General features: G+C 32.7%; 1 protein-coding gene across 3 annotated transcripts in view; it reads right to left on the reverse strand.

The window, feature by feature from the left end:
• Window positions 1-16,195, reverse strand: part of CSMD3 (CUB and Sushi multiple domains 3) — a 1,145,609-nt gene that overhangs the window by 276,116 nt on the left and 853,298 nt on the right. For all 3 annotated transcript variants that reach the window (XM_040625739.1, XM_040625738.1, XM_008689272.2), the window contains 3 exons: window positions 10,011-10,202; window positions 5,477-5,603; window positions 3,075-3,277 (listed from right to left, as the gene is read on the reverse strand). In XM_040625739.1, the coding sequence (XP_040481673.1) occupies window positions 3,075-3,277; window positions 5,477-5,603; window positions 10,011-10,202 (522 nt within the window). The remainder of the gene's footprint in view (window positions 1-3,074; window positions 3,278-5,476; window positions 5,604-10,010; window positions 10,203-16,195) is intronic.

Genomic DNA, 16,195 nt, shown 5'->3' on the forward strand with positions numbered 1-16,195 from the left:
TACAGTAAATGAACAAATGAATGAATGGGTAATGTGATTTCAAATTTATATAGGGAAGCAGGCGTTAGGTGAACCACTGAGGTGACAACTCTGCCCTGGAAGCCAAGGTTCACCTACAGTTGTGTTTTATTGGCCTGTCTTCTGTTAACATTTTCTTTAAAATTAATTATTTACTTTGAAACTTAGATGACTTTACATAAAACTCCTTATTTCAAGTTCCATTTTAAAAGCAGCTTGTCTTGGGGCGCCTGGGTTGCTCAGTTGGTTAAGCCGCCGACTTGATTTCAGCTCAGGTCCAGATCTCAGGGTCCTGAGATTGAGCCCCTTGACTCCTCCTGGAGCTCCAGGCTCAGCAGGGAGTTTGGTTAGAGATTCTCTCTCCTCTTCCCCTCCCCCACCCCTCTCAAATCAAGCAATCAATCTTTAAGAAAAATTAAAAATAAATAAAAGTAGCCCGTCTTCCTATAGGGCAAAATGACTATGGCCAGAGGGGGCAACGGTCCCTTCTAAATTGCCATGCACACACTCCAGCTTTCCTCCATGCCTTGTCACTGCTTCGCTTGTGTAAGATGTGGTACTTGGGAGCATAATCAGAAATACAAGCTGATTAAATTGTAGAACTTCATCGTAACTATTAATTTATAACTAAAAGCTTTCTGCTTCCTCTAGCATATTAATACATGTATCTAAATAATAACGATAGCAAAATAATGGCAATCACTGCCAAGCATTTATAGGCACAGCAAAAAGTTCCCTTCGGCCACATGTGGATTTGAGCCACAGCTCCAGGAATCTGTTAGTACTATGACCTTAAACAAATGAACACATTTTCTGAACCTCTCTGTATTTATGTGGGAAATGGGGATGACCCAACATAAATCATATGGCTTTTGTGAGGATTAAATGAGATTATGTACATAAAGCACTTGACATGTTTTCTGGCGCACCAAGAAAGATCTCATTCATGAAAAGAATATTTTTGAATTTGAAATCTGGACACTTGGAAAGCCATGTAAAAATGAGTAACAGAAGATATACAAACAAGTGACTAATTTTCATTAATTGATGCTTCTCAAAATATAATCTATTCACCTACACAGTAATTTTATTTCAATGGGTAGGTTTTTAGTCTCAGATCATGAGTACACATTTCTATGCACCTTAAAAGAATATTATGACGGCAGATTTATTAAAGCTCTGGTATGATACATATTGTTTCTTTAAATGCCCTGTAAGTACAATAAATATTAAAATGCATTACTAATTTAACTGACAAATCTTCATTAAAAATTCCTGGAAACGTATTTAAACAGCCGGTATCTATTAAGCAGATGAACTTGGCATTCACGAACACTAGCCTTAAGCATTTTTTCACATAAGTATAAATCACAGACTATAAATAAATCAGACTATAAATGACAATAACCACTTAAGTATAAAATATTATCTATTACTAATTTAAGGTAAAGGAAAGGGGAACAGTTAGTTGCCAAACAATAACTAGAAAGAACTGAAATTGAACAGCAATCTCTGACAAATTGTTCCTATCTTCATAAAAAGAAAAATGAGCAGTAAATAATAAGAGGATATAAATATGAAGAATATTTAACTGGTGTTTCAGAATTAGAAGCCATTTATGTTCACCAATTACATGGTAATTTCATTTTTCATTCTTTTTTATTTTTCTCAAAAGATAAAATATAAATTTACAGACACTGACTTACACCTCTCACTGACTTACCCCTGGTAATTTCATTTTTCATTCTTTTTTATTTTTCTCAAAAGATAAAATATAAATTTACAGACACTGACTTACACCTCTCTCACACAAGCTTGGTTTACACAATACAGAACAATTTACTTATGTTAGTCAATTATGTCAAACAATTCTGTTCCATGAACCAAGTCTGCCAAGTTGTTTAACCGTCTTAGCCAGTTCTTTACCTAAACGCAATATATTTTGTGGACAGTCATTTCAAAAGTTATGTTTTTTTTTTTAATTTTTTTCAAAGGATTCCAACTTTACATTTACTCATATAATAATAACAGTTCACTGAGCACCAACTATATACTTAATACCAAATACTGTGCACACATGATCATGTTACATTCTAATAATGTATTTATGAGATAAGCATTATTAGAACTATGTGAATTAGAAAACTCAGCCTCAGATGATGAGATCAGGTACCCAGATTCAGTAGTTAGTAAGAAGCCAGGACTTGGATTCAGGCACATTTCAGGAATACTGGTTTGCATGCTTTCCATAAATGATTTGTTTTAGAAATTTGCATAGGTTTCTATTAATAGGGTTTTTAAAGACTATAAAATTAGAAAATCCATTAGATAATTTTCTCAAAGAGGCAATATATGTTGGCAATGAAAGTAAAAATATAACAATTAAAATTTTAAGGTTTTTATTCATTTTCTCCAGCCACTAAGCAAAAATCCCTTTTACAGAACAACATATATTTAGCCACTTAACAGCGCCATAGAAAGAAAAAAAGAAGAAAAAAAAAAAAACATGCCATGAAAACTGGTAATTACTTACAATGAATGACATTTCATTGTTATAGGAAGTCTTTAATTTAAAAGCAGATCTAAAATATTTTGTCAAAGATATCTGGGAATATATAATTAAGATCTTTAAAAGAAGAAAAACAAAATTAGTAAAAATATAGGATTGCTTTTTTTGTAATGGCAAGTATTAATTTCCTTCCTTATCCACAAAAATTTCACATTTTGAAATATACAGTTTTATGGTAAATCGAGATTACAAGCTTTTGTAAAGTAATTATTTCATTTGCTGAATTATTTAAACACCACCTGTACTTTAAAAAAATGGTTTGACAAGTAGAGAGGTCTCAACAATTAACTGATTAATTCCAAGTTAATTATATTGCTTTTTTCCAAGTATATTGCTTTTTTACCTCACCTGAAGATGAATAGAAAGACTAGAGATAAGAATATTTAGGATCATCAAAATTTTAAAATTAAAGTTTTGGGCAGTAAAGTTAAAGTACTATTTCAATAGCATTCTTCTTTTGCATTTAAGAAATTAAATAATAACTCACTTGAAAACTGAATTGCAAAGCCAGATTTGCTGATATAGAAATCTGTGTCGAACTGGATGGTTACTGTGTTGAGAGTGCTATGGATCCCTTCAGGAATAAGAGATCCACTGATTTCCTTTAGGAGCATCTCATTTTCTGGTGGACCATCCCAAACTCGGAGTATATCATGTGATGCTTCCGTATCAAAAGCAAGAAACTGTAGGCTGTGGGAGAACCACATATCTCTGTTGGATTATTTTAAACATGGATTCAGTTTTAAATAAAGAATATAACAAATATGCATCTTTAATTTTATTAGATATTTCTTTTATTCTATCAGATAAAAATGAATTATATAACAGCATATATAACCTTAATACATATTTCTCGAACAGTATAACTTATTTTTCTAGAATAGGATTAAAAGTACTATTAAATCACCTTTCCAAATTACAGAAACATCAGACATACATTCTTTTCTGTGTTCCTGAATTTTAACGGCAGCCATAGTAGGTGATGCTTACGGAGCATGGAGTACATGCCAGGCACTGTGCAAAATACATTACATGTATTTTCTTTGTTTAATTGTTATAATGACCCAATGAAGCTCAAGTATTTTATCTCAGTTCTATAAATGTGGTAAATGGACTTGAGACAGATTAAATAAACCTGCCCATAGGGTGGCAAAGTCATGAATTGAACTCAAGTTTTCTGACTATATAGTACATATTTTTACCAATGTTTCAAGTTTGTTTTATCACAATCAAAATGAAGTTTATTCCAGGAAAGCAAGAATTAGTTCATATTAAAATATGAATCAATACATTTCATCACAATGATAAGTATAAGGAAAAAAATTACATGAACATCTCAAGATATATAGACAAAGCATTTTTTAAAAATTCAACATTACAATCACACGCAGTAATGTAGAGTAAAAGGGAAGTTCCTTAATGTGAAATGAAAATTAATGTCTACCCAACCCTACCCCACCAAATGCACAAAAACCAAAAAATTGTTTCATGTTAAGTCTGTTTTGTATCTAATCTAGACAAAATTAGTGTCTGATATTTTTTGTGGCCAGTGCCAAAAATTAGAAATCCAATCATAGCAACATGCTCAATTCTCTCTCTACATATATCACATTCATATTTGATATATGAAGTCATACCTTCAAATTTATGTGCAATTTAATATCAAAAATTGTTCTTGAGATTAAAAAAAATTCCAGAATCCTATTGAATTTAATATTTTCGAGTTTACTAATTTTAATATTTAAATAAACCATGTATGATCTATACTAAAGAAAAACATGCTGAGAACTGATCTGAGGTAGTCTATTTAAGTAACACACTGGTTCACATTGAACAATTCATGAGTGCTCCTTTCACCATGTTATATGAAGGATAAGCCTTGTTTTCTATAACCACCTTCAACACCCAGAAGCCTGTCTGAAATTTCATTTATATAAAACAGCAATTCTTAAATTTAAAGTCATTGTTTTGAGAGTGATAATACACCAACTAGCTCAGATTTGTTCGGAGAGGAGGATTTATTTGTTCATTTATTAATTTGTTCCCAGCCATAACCATAATAGTTAAACTAGGATTTAGAGAATGTGATAGCATTGGAAACCTGACTGCTGTTGTTTTAGGAGATGATGGTTCTCCCCTCATCCAAGGGTCGAAAATGTGAAGAATTGTAACCCACCTAACTAAACACAGCAGGAAAGGGAAATCAAACATGGTTAAAGGGGCAGAGAGCTGGTGCTCCAGAGATATGCCTAAAGCCAGGAAAGATGGAATATTACTGAGTCCCCTTCTAGGCTTAATTCTTCCAAATGTTCATGAGGCTGAACTTACAACAGTGACTTGCACAACTTTATATCCTTAACAAAATGGTGGACTTAGCATTTTGAATCATCAAGAATTGAAAGAGTAACATCTCAAAGAAGCATAAAAATATTCTTTTTTTTTTTTTAAGATTTTATTTATTTATTCGACAGAGATACAGACAGCCAGCGAGAGAGGGAACACAAGCAGGGGGAGTGGGAGAGAAAGAAGCAGGCTCATAGCGGAAGAGCCTGATGGGCTCGATCCCATAACGCCGGGATCATGCCCTGAGCCGAAGGCAGACGCTCAACCGCTGTGCCACCCAGGCGCCCCCATAAAAATATTCTTAATCTTTGTGGTCTATTATAACTACGAAAAGCTTCTCTCTAGGGGTTATATGAGCTACCACTGTGACCCATAAATCAATAAATCATGCTTCTGAACACTTTTCATACTTTAAACAGATGAAAACCACATCTTTCTTTGCCAAGGCTAAGAATATTGAAAAGCCTTGATGCTTGGTATTATATATTGAGGCTGATCAGAAATTTCGGATTCCCCAGTAATTTTGAGAGAATGAAATCTATTTACCTGACAATGTTTCCTGGATCGACCTCAATCATCCACAGGCAACGCAGATTATTGTCATATGGAAAGGGATAACCAGGAGATAAGATTCTTCCTGATGATTCTCCTTTAAAACGACCTCCACATTCAGCTACAAAAAAAATAATAAAAAAATTAAGTTATAATTTAATGCCAATCTTTGCAAAAACAATCGACAAATTTCTCAAAAATACATATTTTTTCACCTTAAGGAAAATAAGAATTGATTATCTCTCATCTTAAAACAATACATTTGTATATACTTTTTCAGACTAATGTATTGACTGAAGGAAAAATATACTGTACAATAAAGCAATAAAGTCTCAAGTTAGATCACATAAAAGTAAAATTACCCTAATTAGGGAATAAAAAAAGGACACACTAAAGAACTCTGATTTTAGGCAAAGATTTTAAGATGCGTTGTTAAATAATGATAATTTAAAGAGGGGAAACAGATGGCAAGTTGCTCAGTGTGCCTCGGTTGCGGTCTGAATAATTCATCATCTTGCTACCCCACCTCTGAGAAAAACTAATCTTCACTGCGGTCCCTCAGGCCTTCTAAATTTCATTGTCCTTTTATTCCCTTTAAATCACTCTAAACTCTTTCCCTTTTAACCTCCCAAAAGTCAAAGTGGCATTTTTAGTAGATTTCTCACTTCAGTAAAATCTAGTTTAGTTTTGATTTAATGGGTCCCTAAATTTTATAAAACTCATGAAATTAAAAATGTTAAGTATTGTCATACAATATAATGTGTTTTAATCTTTTGGAGGATTTCCTCTCCATTTTGATGCTATTTAATACATTGGGATGTCTGTAGAGGTTTTACTTCAGTAAACAGATAATCTAGAAGGAGCTGTCTGTATTGGAGATGAGAGAAACTAAGTGCTACAGTTAGTAAATTGTGCTACATCTCTAACCCTTGAAATAAGCATAACACTGTAACACATAATACATTTGAAAACTCTCCAGATTATTTCCTACCAAAACAAAACAAAACAAAAAAAACAAAACCCCTGAAAACCAAAACATTTTACTTTGTGCTTAAATATTTGAAGGTACCTCTATATTTGTTTTTCTTGTTCTCTGCACTGTTTCTATCTTACTCACATTCAATGGCTGAATTAAACTTCTTGGGGTTTTTTTGTTTTGTTTTGTTTTTATTATTGGAGCAAAGACAGTCAACAAGAAACTTTAAACATTTGGAAGAGACCTAATAGCAACTGAATGTATGGTTCAAATGCGTTTGCTCTATTCCTATAGGTAAATTTATTTCAAAGATTTTACATATTCTATTTCACTACATTGTGATGATTAGTTTTATGTGTCAACTTGGCTAAGCTGTAGTACCCAGTTATTTAATCAAACACTAATGTAAATATCGTTGTGAAAGTATTTTATAGATGTGGTTAACATCTATAATCAGTTAAGTAAAAGAAGTTATCCTTTGATAATAGGGGTAGCCCTCATCTAGTCATTTGGAAGGCTGTAAGAGCAAAAGCTGAGTTTTTCTGGGGAAAAATGAAATTCTTCAAAACTGCAGCACTGATGCCTGCCTGAGTTTCCACCCTTTTGACTTTCCCTATGGATTTTGAACTTGTCAGCTCCCACAACTACATGAGTCAATTCCTTAAAATAAATAAATCTCTTAGATGATAGACAGATAGATGGATCTAGATTTAGATATTCTACTGATTCTATTTCACTGCTGAATGCTGACTGATCTACAAACTTACAGAGGATAAGCAACTTTGTTTTGTATTGCAACATTAATTTGACAATAACAAGTTTGTTATTTTTAACATAAATAAGAAGATATCAGTATTTAAGATGTAACCATCACTTATTTAGATTTTTCTCATTTTTTAACAAAGATTTTTTGGATAGCCTTGCACTTTGTTAACTATTTTAATTAATTTTACATCATTTCTTTATAATTTATCACTATGATGGCATACATATACTATGAGAACAGATTTGATATTCATTCTTCCAGTCTAACTTTTAATCAATTGAAGTTCAAACCGAAGTTTTGTGTATTGTGATGTATCTTGAATTTACACATAGTTCTTTTTTCTCCGTATTTCTTTTCTAAGAATTTTACCTGGCATTTTGACTTCAAATGAGCTGGTGAGATATGCTATAGCACTAGAGTTAGTATTCTAACAGGAGACTTATGTTTGCAGTATAAAAATGAAATAGTATTTAAAGAAGGAATATAGGTTAAATCCTTCTGGCTATGGTGTTTCAAAAATTATTTGTTTGATCCATGTATAAGCTTCAGAAACATAATTACCTAGAAATAATCCACATGACAGAGAGAAAGTTTCTTATTTGAGAGGGAAATATACAGCCATAATAGATATTTAAAGTTAGTGAGCACAGAAAATTATGCTCTTAGGCCAGGTGGTAAAGCTATTAATTGTTGCCAGTAGAGAACACCATCTAAAATAGAATTTCATCTTCTGTTATCATGGAAATCATCAGCGTGACACACAATGCATCCAAGTGTTTTCAGCTGTTATTCCTGATCATCTATCATTAAAAAGAAAAAAAAAAATTTACCCGTCTCATGAAATCCTGAGCAATATCAAGTCAGTAAGTTTTTCTTTTTTTAATTAATTTATTTATTGGGGGGGGGAGGAATAGAGGGAGATGGAAGAGAGAAACTCTAAGCAGAATCTGCACTGAGTGTGGAGCCCAACCCGAGGCTGGATCTCAGGACCCTGAGACCATGACCTGACCCAAAACCAAGAGTTGGATGCTTAACCGACTGTGCCATACAGGCATCCCTTAAGTCACTAAGTTTTAACTTGGGAGATTTGTAAATATAAAGTGCATTGATTTGTTATGAACAGAATTAAAATCTTCTGATCAAAAATCAAATGTCCTTTTGTTTACATAAAATCTTCTAAAAAGAAGAATATCTTTAGCTTAGTTCAACATACATAGAAAATATATGCGTTTTAATATATTTGCTTTGTGATTTTGATATTAAGGACAGCATGGAACATCAGTATTTAAAGGTTTATAGTATTTTGCAATTGCAGTCCTTAATGCTTTTCTGAATATATTTCATATACATCAAAGAATACAACCTCAGAGAGAATTAATCAATGCTTTATTTTTCTCATAACTAATGCCAGGGGGCTCACTGTTGGTCATATTCCAGAATCCCAAGCTTTGTTAATTTAAGTTGATTATTATTTTAGGTATTACCCTTATAATCTATCCAAAATCAGATGCTATCTGAAAAGAAAGGCCTATAATTGCAGTTTGGTTAGATAAAAACGTGTTTGCTTCCTACGTGAGTCAATATTTCATAAACCAACAGAGGTTTTGTGGCCTCAAAAACACTGTGTAATTAGATACAAGGCCTTTAATGACTGGAATTTCATTTTTTTTCTACTTGCACTCTAGTAGGTTTTGTGGAGATTCCTATGTTAATCATATCAACTAACAAAGAAATTTGGAAGGTTTCAGTTTCCAAACTCATCAATTTATATACATTAAATATGCACAGTATTTAGATATCAGTTATACCTTAATAAAGTAGTTACCTTTTTTTTTTTTTAAAGTTTAGGTTGATTTTTTTATATGGGCCTGATGAAGAATGGATTTGTGCCTCCACAAATACCATCAAAAATAAGAATAGCTAAAGAACAGCTGCATGTTTGTTCCCTTCTAAGGAGTCAGTGTTTTGTTAAAATGTTTCCTTTTGCTGGTTTGGCATTCAAGCCAGACACCGATTTGATCTTTGGAGCAGGAAGAAAACTTCATGAAGGCAATATATCTGATGTCACTTGCCTCTTCTTATTGAAATTGGTTAATTATGTTATGCTACATACACATAAGAAAAGCTTATGCATTCCTTAGATTTTTGAAAAAGTATATATAAAAAGAAAGCCTTTGAAGTTATTGAGAATAATTCATTTTTTTTTAAAGATTTTATTTATTTATTCGACAGAGATAGAGACAGCCAGCAAGAGAGGGAACACAAGCAAGGAGAGTGGGAGAGGAAGAAGCAGGCTCATAGCGGAGGAGCCTGATGTGGGGCTCGATCCCACAACGCTGGGATCATGCCCTGAGCCGAAAGCAGACGCTTAACCACTGTGCCACCCAGGCGCCGCAGTTCATTGTTTTTTAATTTACCTTGACACCAGCACAGGCGATAATTTTTTTTATTAAAACAAATCTAATCAATATGATTCAGTAAATGTGTATGATAAGAGTCTTAATGTATTTTCATAGTGAGTTTAATTTTATATCAGGATAGGAGAATTGAAATGACTCCATACAACTTCATCCATGTTGTACAAAAAATGTACTTATCAATGAACTTATAAAAAAGACCCTTTCACTTTCCATTATTTCCTCTGACAAATTTGAACTATGAGTTCATTAACTTCATGATTTAAAGTATAAATTGTGGGTGGACGGATAAGATCATTTGAAAAGGTACAGCATATTAGGATAACACTTCTACAGAAATAATTATGAAGATATAAAAGAGGATCCTACCAATACAGGAAGGCAGAGGATAGTCCCAGGCCCTTCTCTCCCCTGTCATGCACTTGAGAAGGCTACTGCCATGAAGAGTGTAGCCTGGATTGCATCCATAAATAATAGTGCTACCAGCAAAGTGGCCTTGGTCACTGATCTTGTATCCAAATTGTGGAATGCCAGGATCCTCACAATGTGAAAGTTCAAAACCTGTGATAAGAATATGAAATTATTAAAGGTAACATTTAACAGGAAGATTTAAAATTGTACAGTCTTCTTCTATTTTTTTAAATAAAATTATATACTTTTTCCTAATTGTATTACTCTTACAATATTTAATTTTGATAGTATTCGGCAGCCATAAAGAGTTGTTTTTTTTGAAAATTATTATTTGCTATAATTTTATTGACTGTTTGATTGATTGATTATAATTTTAAAGTTTAGCAACCATATCCCATGGTCTAGATAACCGTATCATGGCTTATTATGGCACTAAGTTTCTTGCATACCTCAAATGAGCTATGGCTCATAATAAATTCTGACCAATGTGTCTAGTAGGATTATATCATCAAAATTTTAAAATTCAGACAAAACATGTTAAATCATAGCTGCCCAATTAACAAGTATGTCCACTGCAAATATAACTGTAGATAGCTTTACCTTGATAGCGCAGGAAAGGAATGATAGTCTCATATAAAAATATAGTTTTTTAAGAGGTAATATAAAATCTAGTATTCAGCTTAAGAACTCTGCATTTTTATATTCTGCCCTCACCAAAATGTATAGCTTTCAAAAATTCTCACAGGAAAACAAAAACAAAAACAAATTGAAGCTACATGTTGTCATTCTCTGGTGCAAAGAAACCATTGTTGTGTTCAGTAGAGTTTGGGCTTTCTGCCTGAATACCGCTGGAAACTTGGTTTCCTAAGGTAAGAGTAACCCTGGAGAAGTTAATTCACAACTAACTATACCAGTGGTGAGAGAATGCCAGAAAGCTTTACCTGACTCCAGAGGAGGTTTATGTTTATACATTGAGGGAGAATGAGGCCCAGGGCTTACAGAAATCTCTAGGTTATAATAACTGGAGACACAGGAGGCTAATCTGCCTTAAGAGATATGTATTTACATTCCAAAGGTTAAAAATGAGGACTTAGGATCCTTTCCATCCCATCTCCAAGCAGCAAGCGTCTTTCTCCCTCCTTTTGGGAGAGGAGGGGAAGACAGCTGTCTTAAGCAAAGCAATTCCATTTTTTTTTCATCCCTTGTCCCTGGCCACTCATGTAGATTTTTCCATCTGATTTTCATCACGTTATTATAGGGGTAAGGACTGGGTCAAAAGAGTGGGGGACACCATGTTATTACTATTACAATATTTAAATTATAATTGTTAATCTGTCTAGATCTACAAGGCCTTGTGTGCATATGCAGAATAAAGTCAATAAAAACAAATATTAAATAACAAACAGTCATGGCACAATTCACTATTAAGATTCTGAAAGAACTAGAAAAAATACTTCATGATTTAAACCAGCATGATAGTAGTAATCAAAATCTAGGCTCGTAAGCTATGGAGTTCTCATCTTGTTCTTTTTTTAAAAGATTTTATTTATTTATTTGAGAGAGAGTGCGTTCAAGTTCAAGAGGGGAGGTGGGTCAGAGGAAGAGGGAGAAGCAACTCCCCGCTGAGCAGGGAGCCACATGGGGCTGGACCACAAGACCCTGGGATCATGACCTGAGCTGAAGGCAGACACTTAACCTATTGAGCCAACCGGGTGCCCCGGAGTTCTTGTCTTCAGTGTCTTACAAAGTGTATAAATGTAAGATAAATAATAGAATGAATGTGCCAAAGATAATTAGGTACGATTTACACCAGTTATAGCTTCTGAGACTAGAGGACTATAAAGAATATTCTAGAGAGCTTCATGAGTTTGAAAAATCTGTGACTTCAAGACAAATAATGTAGGATAAAAAGAAAACTTTTATGTGTGCAAATCATATTATAAACAAAAAGATTTGCAGCTCTTTTATAGGCACAGATTCATGACTAAATTAATCTAGATTTGAACTAGAAAATAAAAAAAGCATGTATTAGCTCATGTATGTCAAATCACAAATTTGCATCATTGACTTCCTAGAATGTCAAAACAGACATTAAAACACTAAAACTTGTACATCTCAAAGTACTGAATATATATATGATAATTTCAGTATATTGAGGGATATGTCACCTCTCAGAGAACATCAGAAGCCCTTCCTACTCTCTTCTATGGGGTCTTAGCCATTTTTTCTCCTGATAACTCATAGAATTACTTTGCACATTTTAATTATTTTACAATCATTTGTTTCTTTTCTTTGTTTTTCTATAGAGTGGAATTATTTCATTTCCCTCCCTTTTTTCCACAATGCCTTTCCAGCACTAATCTTGGCACACAGAAGGTGTTCAATGATTTTTGTGAATGAATGTGGATTTTTAGAGGCAATTATCTTGAGGAGACAACTGAAAAAGAAACTAAATGCTGATGAGGACTAAAGTTTATGAAACAAAAAAAGTCTTCAGGAATTTCCTGTATGGATCAATGTGTGACAGTTCCACTTGGGTGAAAATATGTTAAAATAAGGCAAATGTAAACAGCTTCAGAAACAGAGCCAAACAAGAAGTGAGAAGTCATTAACTCAAATCGTGACATATATTAGATATAAAGGATACATGGTCAAGCAAGTCAATCTTTCAAATACAGAAGCAGAAATGGCAGAAGTAGTAACTTTGAATTTTCAGCACACATTACTTTGCATCATCAATCTGCATACTTAATACTATTTAAAGTGTCCTTGCTCAAAAATTACAAGTTTGCATGCCTTCTACCAGACATAATGTTCAGTTTATCATTCAAAATGCAGCCACTTCTGAGTTTTACCATATATCATTTATCAAAATAAAAATGGAAATCAAGCTCCCTTTTCAAGGTTTATTACCAAATTCATCCTTCCTTAATTTGAATGTTCTGTAAATGTGGTTGGCAATTGCTGGTGATGAGGTAAAATGGAGATATTCTTTGTAAATTAAGATAATTTATAATACTTTGCATTGTAGATGAAAATGCACATGGACAATAGTATATAAGCTACAAAGCACAACATAATTTAGTCCAATTTGGTAGAATTATTGTTGCTTATTCATAAATATTCAGATCTGTCTTATCTTTATGGAAACATTCAGCTGCCAGTCTTTTCATTGAAAAGCTCAAATACTTGAAACTGACAATTAAATAAAGATGTGTGTGAAAAACCCCATATACTATAAATATTCACCATTCCTCATGAAATTTGATACTCTGATGAAATGAAAATTTCTAGAGCACAAAATGAACTGAAAATCCACATTACCTAAATCCTTTTGATTTAATGAATGACTTTTAAACTGAGATTTAATTCCTTTCCTGCCACCATTAGTATAAGGATTTCTAATTTATTTTTAAGTCATTATGTGAAACCCACAAATGAATACCAAGAATAACATAACAACTTCACCATCAGGTTCTATCAGAGTCTAGTATCATAGTGGCTTCAGATTAATATTCTTTCAGATTAGTTTTCAGATTAACATTCATATTAATGGATTCATATTCACATACTGTTATTAAGAAAATAAATATTATAAAACAAGTTAAAGCTCCTTTTTGTTCCCTTCTCAGTCCTCTTCTGATTTTTCCCTACCAAGAGCTAGCAAATATTCTGAATCAGTATATTATTCTCATGCCTAATTTATATTTTTATCACATATCTATATATCGATGAACAATACATAGAATGTTTTGCATTTATACATCTTTAAAAGTTTTATTTATTTAACAAAGAGAGAGAGAAAAAGAGCGCACATGAGCATGAGTAGGGGGAGGGGCAGAGGGACAGTGACAAGCAGACTCCCCGCTGAGCAGGGAGCCTGGATCTGGGCTCCACCCCAGGACCCTGACATCATAACCTGAGCCAAAGTCAGACACTTAACCAACTGAGCCACCCAGGCACCCTCACAAGTATTTATACATTTTATAAGTTATAAAATTATTTTTAAATTTCTTCCGAGGCTTTATTTATTAGCATTGTATTTTAACCTTTATACACACACACATCACACATACACATTTTATTCATTTTAACTACTCTGTGGTATTACATTAGAAACATACTCCAAAATGGATCTATTTTCCAACTGATGAGCATTTACATTGTTTCCAATTATTCTCTGCTACAAAAAGGCTACATTTTTTTGTCTCCTTCTGCACATGTTACAAACATTACTAACCCATGTAGGGATCCAGAGTTCGTTTTGTCCTAAGATTCCATCAAAATCTGCTAATCTGCTTTTTAACTTCTGCCTTGGCCTACCGAAAGATAAATAGCTGAATTCCTACCTCGACATAATTTCTGTGCAATTTGTTTATGAGCAACAGCTATGTATTCACGTGGGGAAATGTCACATAGTTAGCAGAACAGTAATACAATAAGGCAGATGGCTTAGCAATATAAATATTTGAAAACACAATCTTTGAATGTAAGTCAGCATTTCTGATGGAACTTAAAAAAAGAAGATCTTTATATACTTTATTTTTTTGAAATTCAGTTAAAATGTAAATATGTACTTAATATTATAAAAGTTACATTTTAGAGTATTTAACGGTGAAGGAAGGTATGTTAGATGTATAGACCAAAAGTAAGAACTTTCAAATTGTTAAATAAAAAGGAAATAGGTTGTCAATAAGGGAACTGAGAAAGCATGTTGGCTAAATACAGTAAAGGATAACATCCTTTCTGAAACTAAAAACATTAATTAAAGTTTAAATAACAATGCAAGAAAACAAAGAATTGATTATTCTATCATCGTTTTAATCTCTATTGAATTCTTTGGTGGATTTGGTTCATAATATTTAGTAGAACAATCTATATGAATTATCTTTAATGTTTGATTATTAAATTCTACTTAAGCCATGAATCTTGCATGAAGAAGTCTCAATTTAGAATGTTTTATATTTAAATGAGGATGTATACAAAATAGAATGTCGACTTTGCCACTTTAAAATTTGCAAGCAGGAAAGAAAGAAGAATAAAATTCGCAAGAAGGAAATTGTTCCGGTCATGCACAACAGCTGTGATAATCCTCTTTGATTCAGACATAATAAAGAATATAATAGGAATAAAGAGAAGAAAGTATTAAATGACTACATATTCTTTTTTTCTCACTTGTCAAACTAATAAAAAAAGGCACACACTTATTCCTCACTAGTCAAACTCTATGAAACATCAAACTTTGAAAGCACAAACTTTATAAGAATCCTTTAAGAAGGCAATCCTTACAGTTTTCAGTATGTAGAAGTAAAACATTTAAACAAGCAAAAGTTTGTGGAAATGACTGATACCCATTTCCAACTGGAGAACAGGAGATATGGTAAAGACTTCTTTTTTTATTTTGTTTTTAATTGCCAATGCTCTAAATCCTATGTATAAAGTTCTGAGTAGAAAACATTACTCACAGACTTTCCTATATTTTAATCTGTTGGACATGAAAAAGTGAGTGATATTTTTAAATGTGCTAGTTTGTGTCTTGCACATCATACATTTCTACATCATTCTGGGATGGTGAGATTCAGCTTTGCCCGAACATTAATTTTTAACCATCAGCCATTTGGTATTTGGCCAAACTGTATAGTTGGTGCATTCTAGATACATCTAGGAACGGAATTTTACTAGATACTGCCAAATTACTCTCCTAGGTGACTTCACCAACTTGCATTCCCCGAATTTAAGAGTTTCATGTTCTTCAAATTGCCATCAGCATTTAGTATTGTAGAGCATTTTAATTTTTACTAACTTCATGAATGTGTAACAACATATTATTTTAGGTTTAATTTTTATTTCTCAATTTCTATTAAGCATATTTTTTTGTTCGCTTACTGCCTACCTGAGGCTTCTTTCGTGTGAAATTTTTTTTTGTTTTCTTATTAATTTATAGATTCCTTTCTATAGAATTTATATTTTTCTGTTACATATATTGTAAATATTTCCTAAAAAAATCTGTCTTTCTACTTTGTTTATGGTGTGTTTTGCTATAGAGGCATTTAAAAAATACATGATGACTGGGGCTTGGTGAGGAAAATAGAAGCCACTTAGACATTTTGAATTGCTAAGATTCCATGCAAGAAACAGATACA

Source organism: Ursus maritimus, unplaced genomic scaffold (genome assembly GCF_017311325.1).
Source record: "Ursus maritimus isolate PB19 unplaced genomic scaffold, ASM1731132v1 scaffold_9, whole genome shotgun sequence".
NCBI classification, from domain to species: Eukaryota; Metazoa; Chordata; class Mammalia; order Carnivora; family Ursidae; genus Ursus; species Ursus maritimus.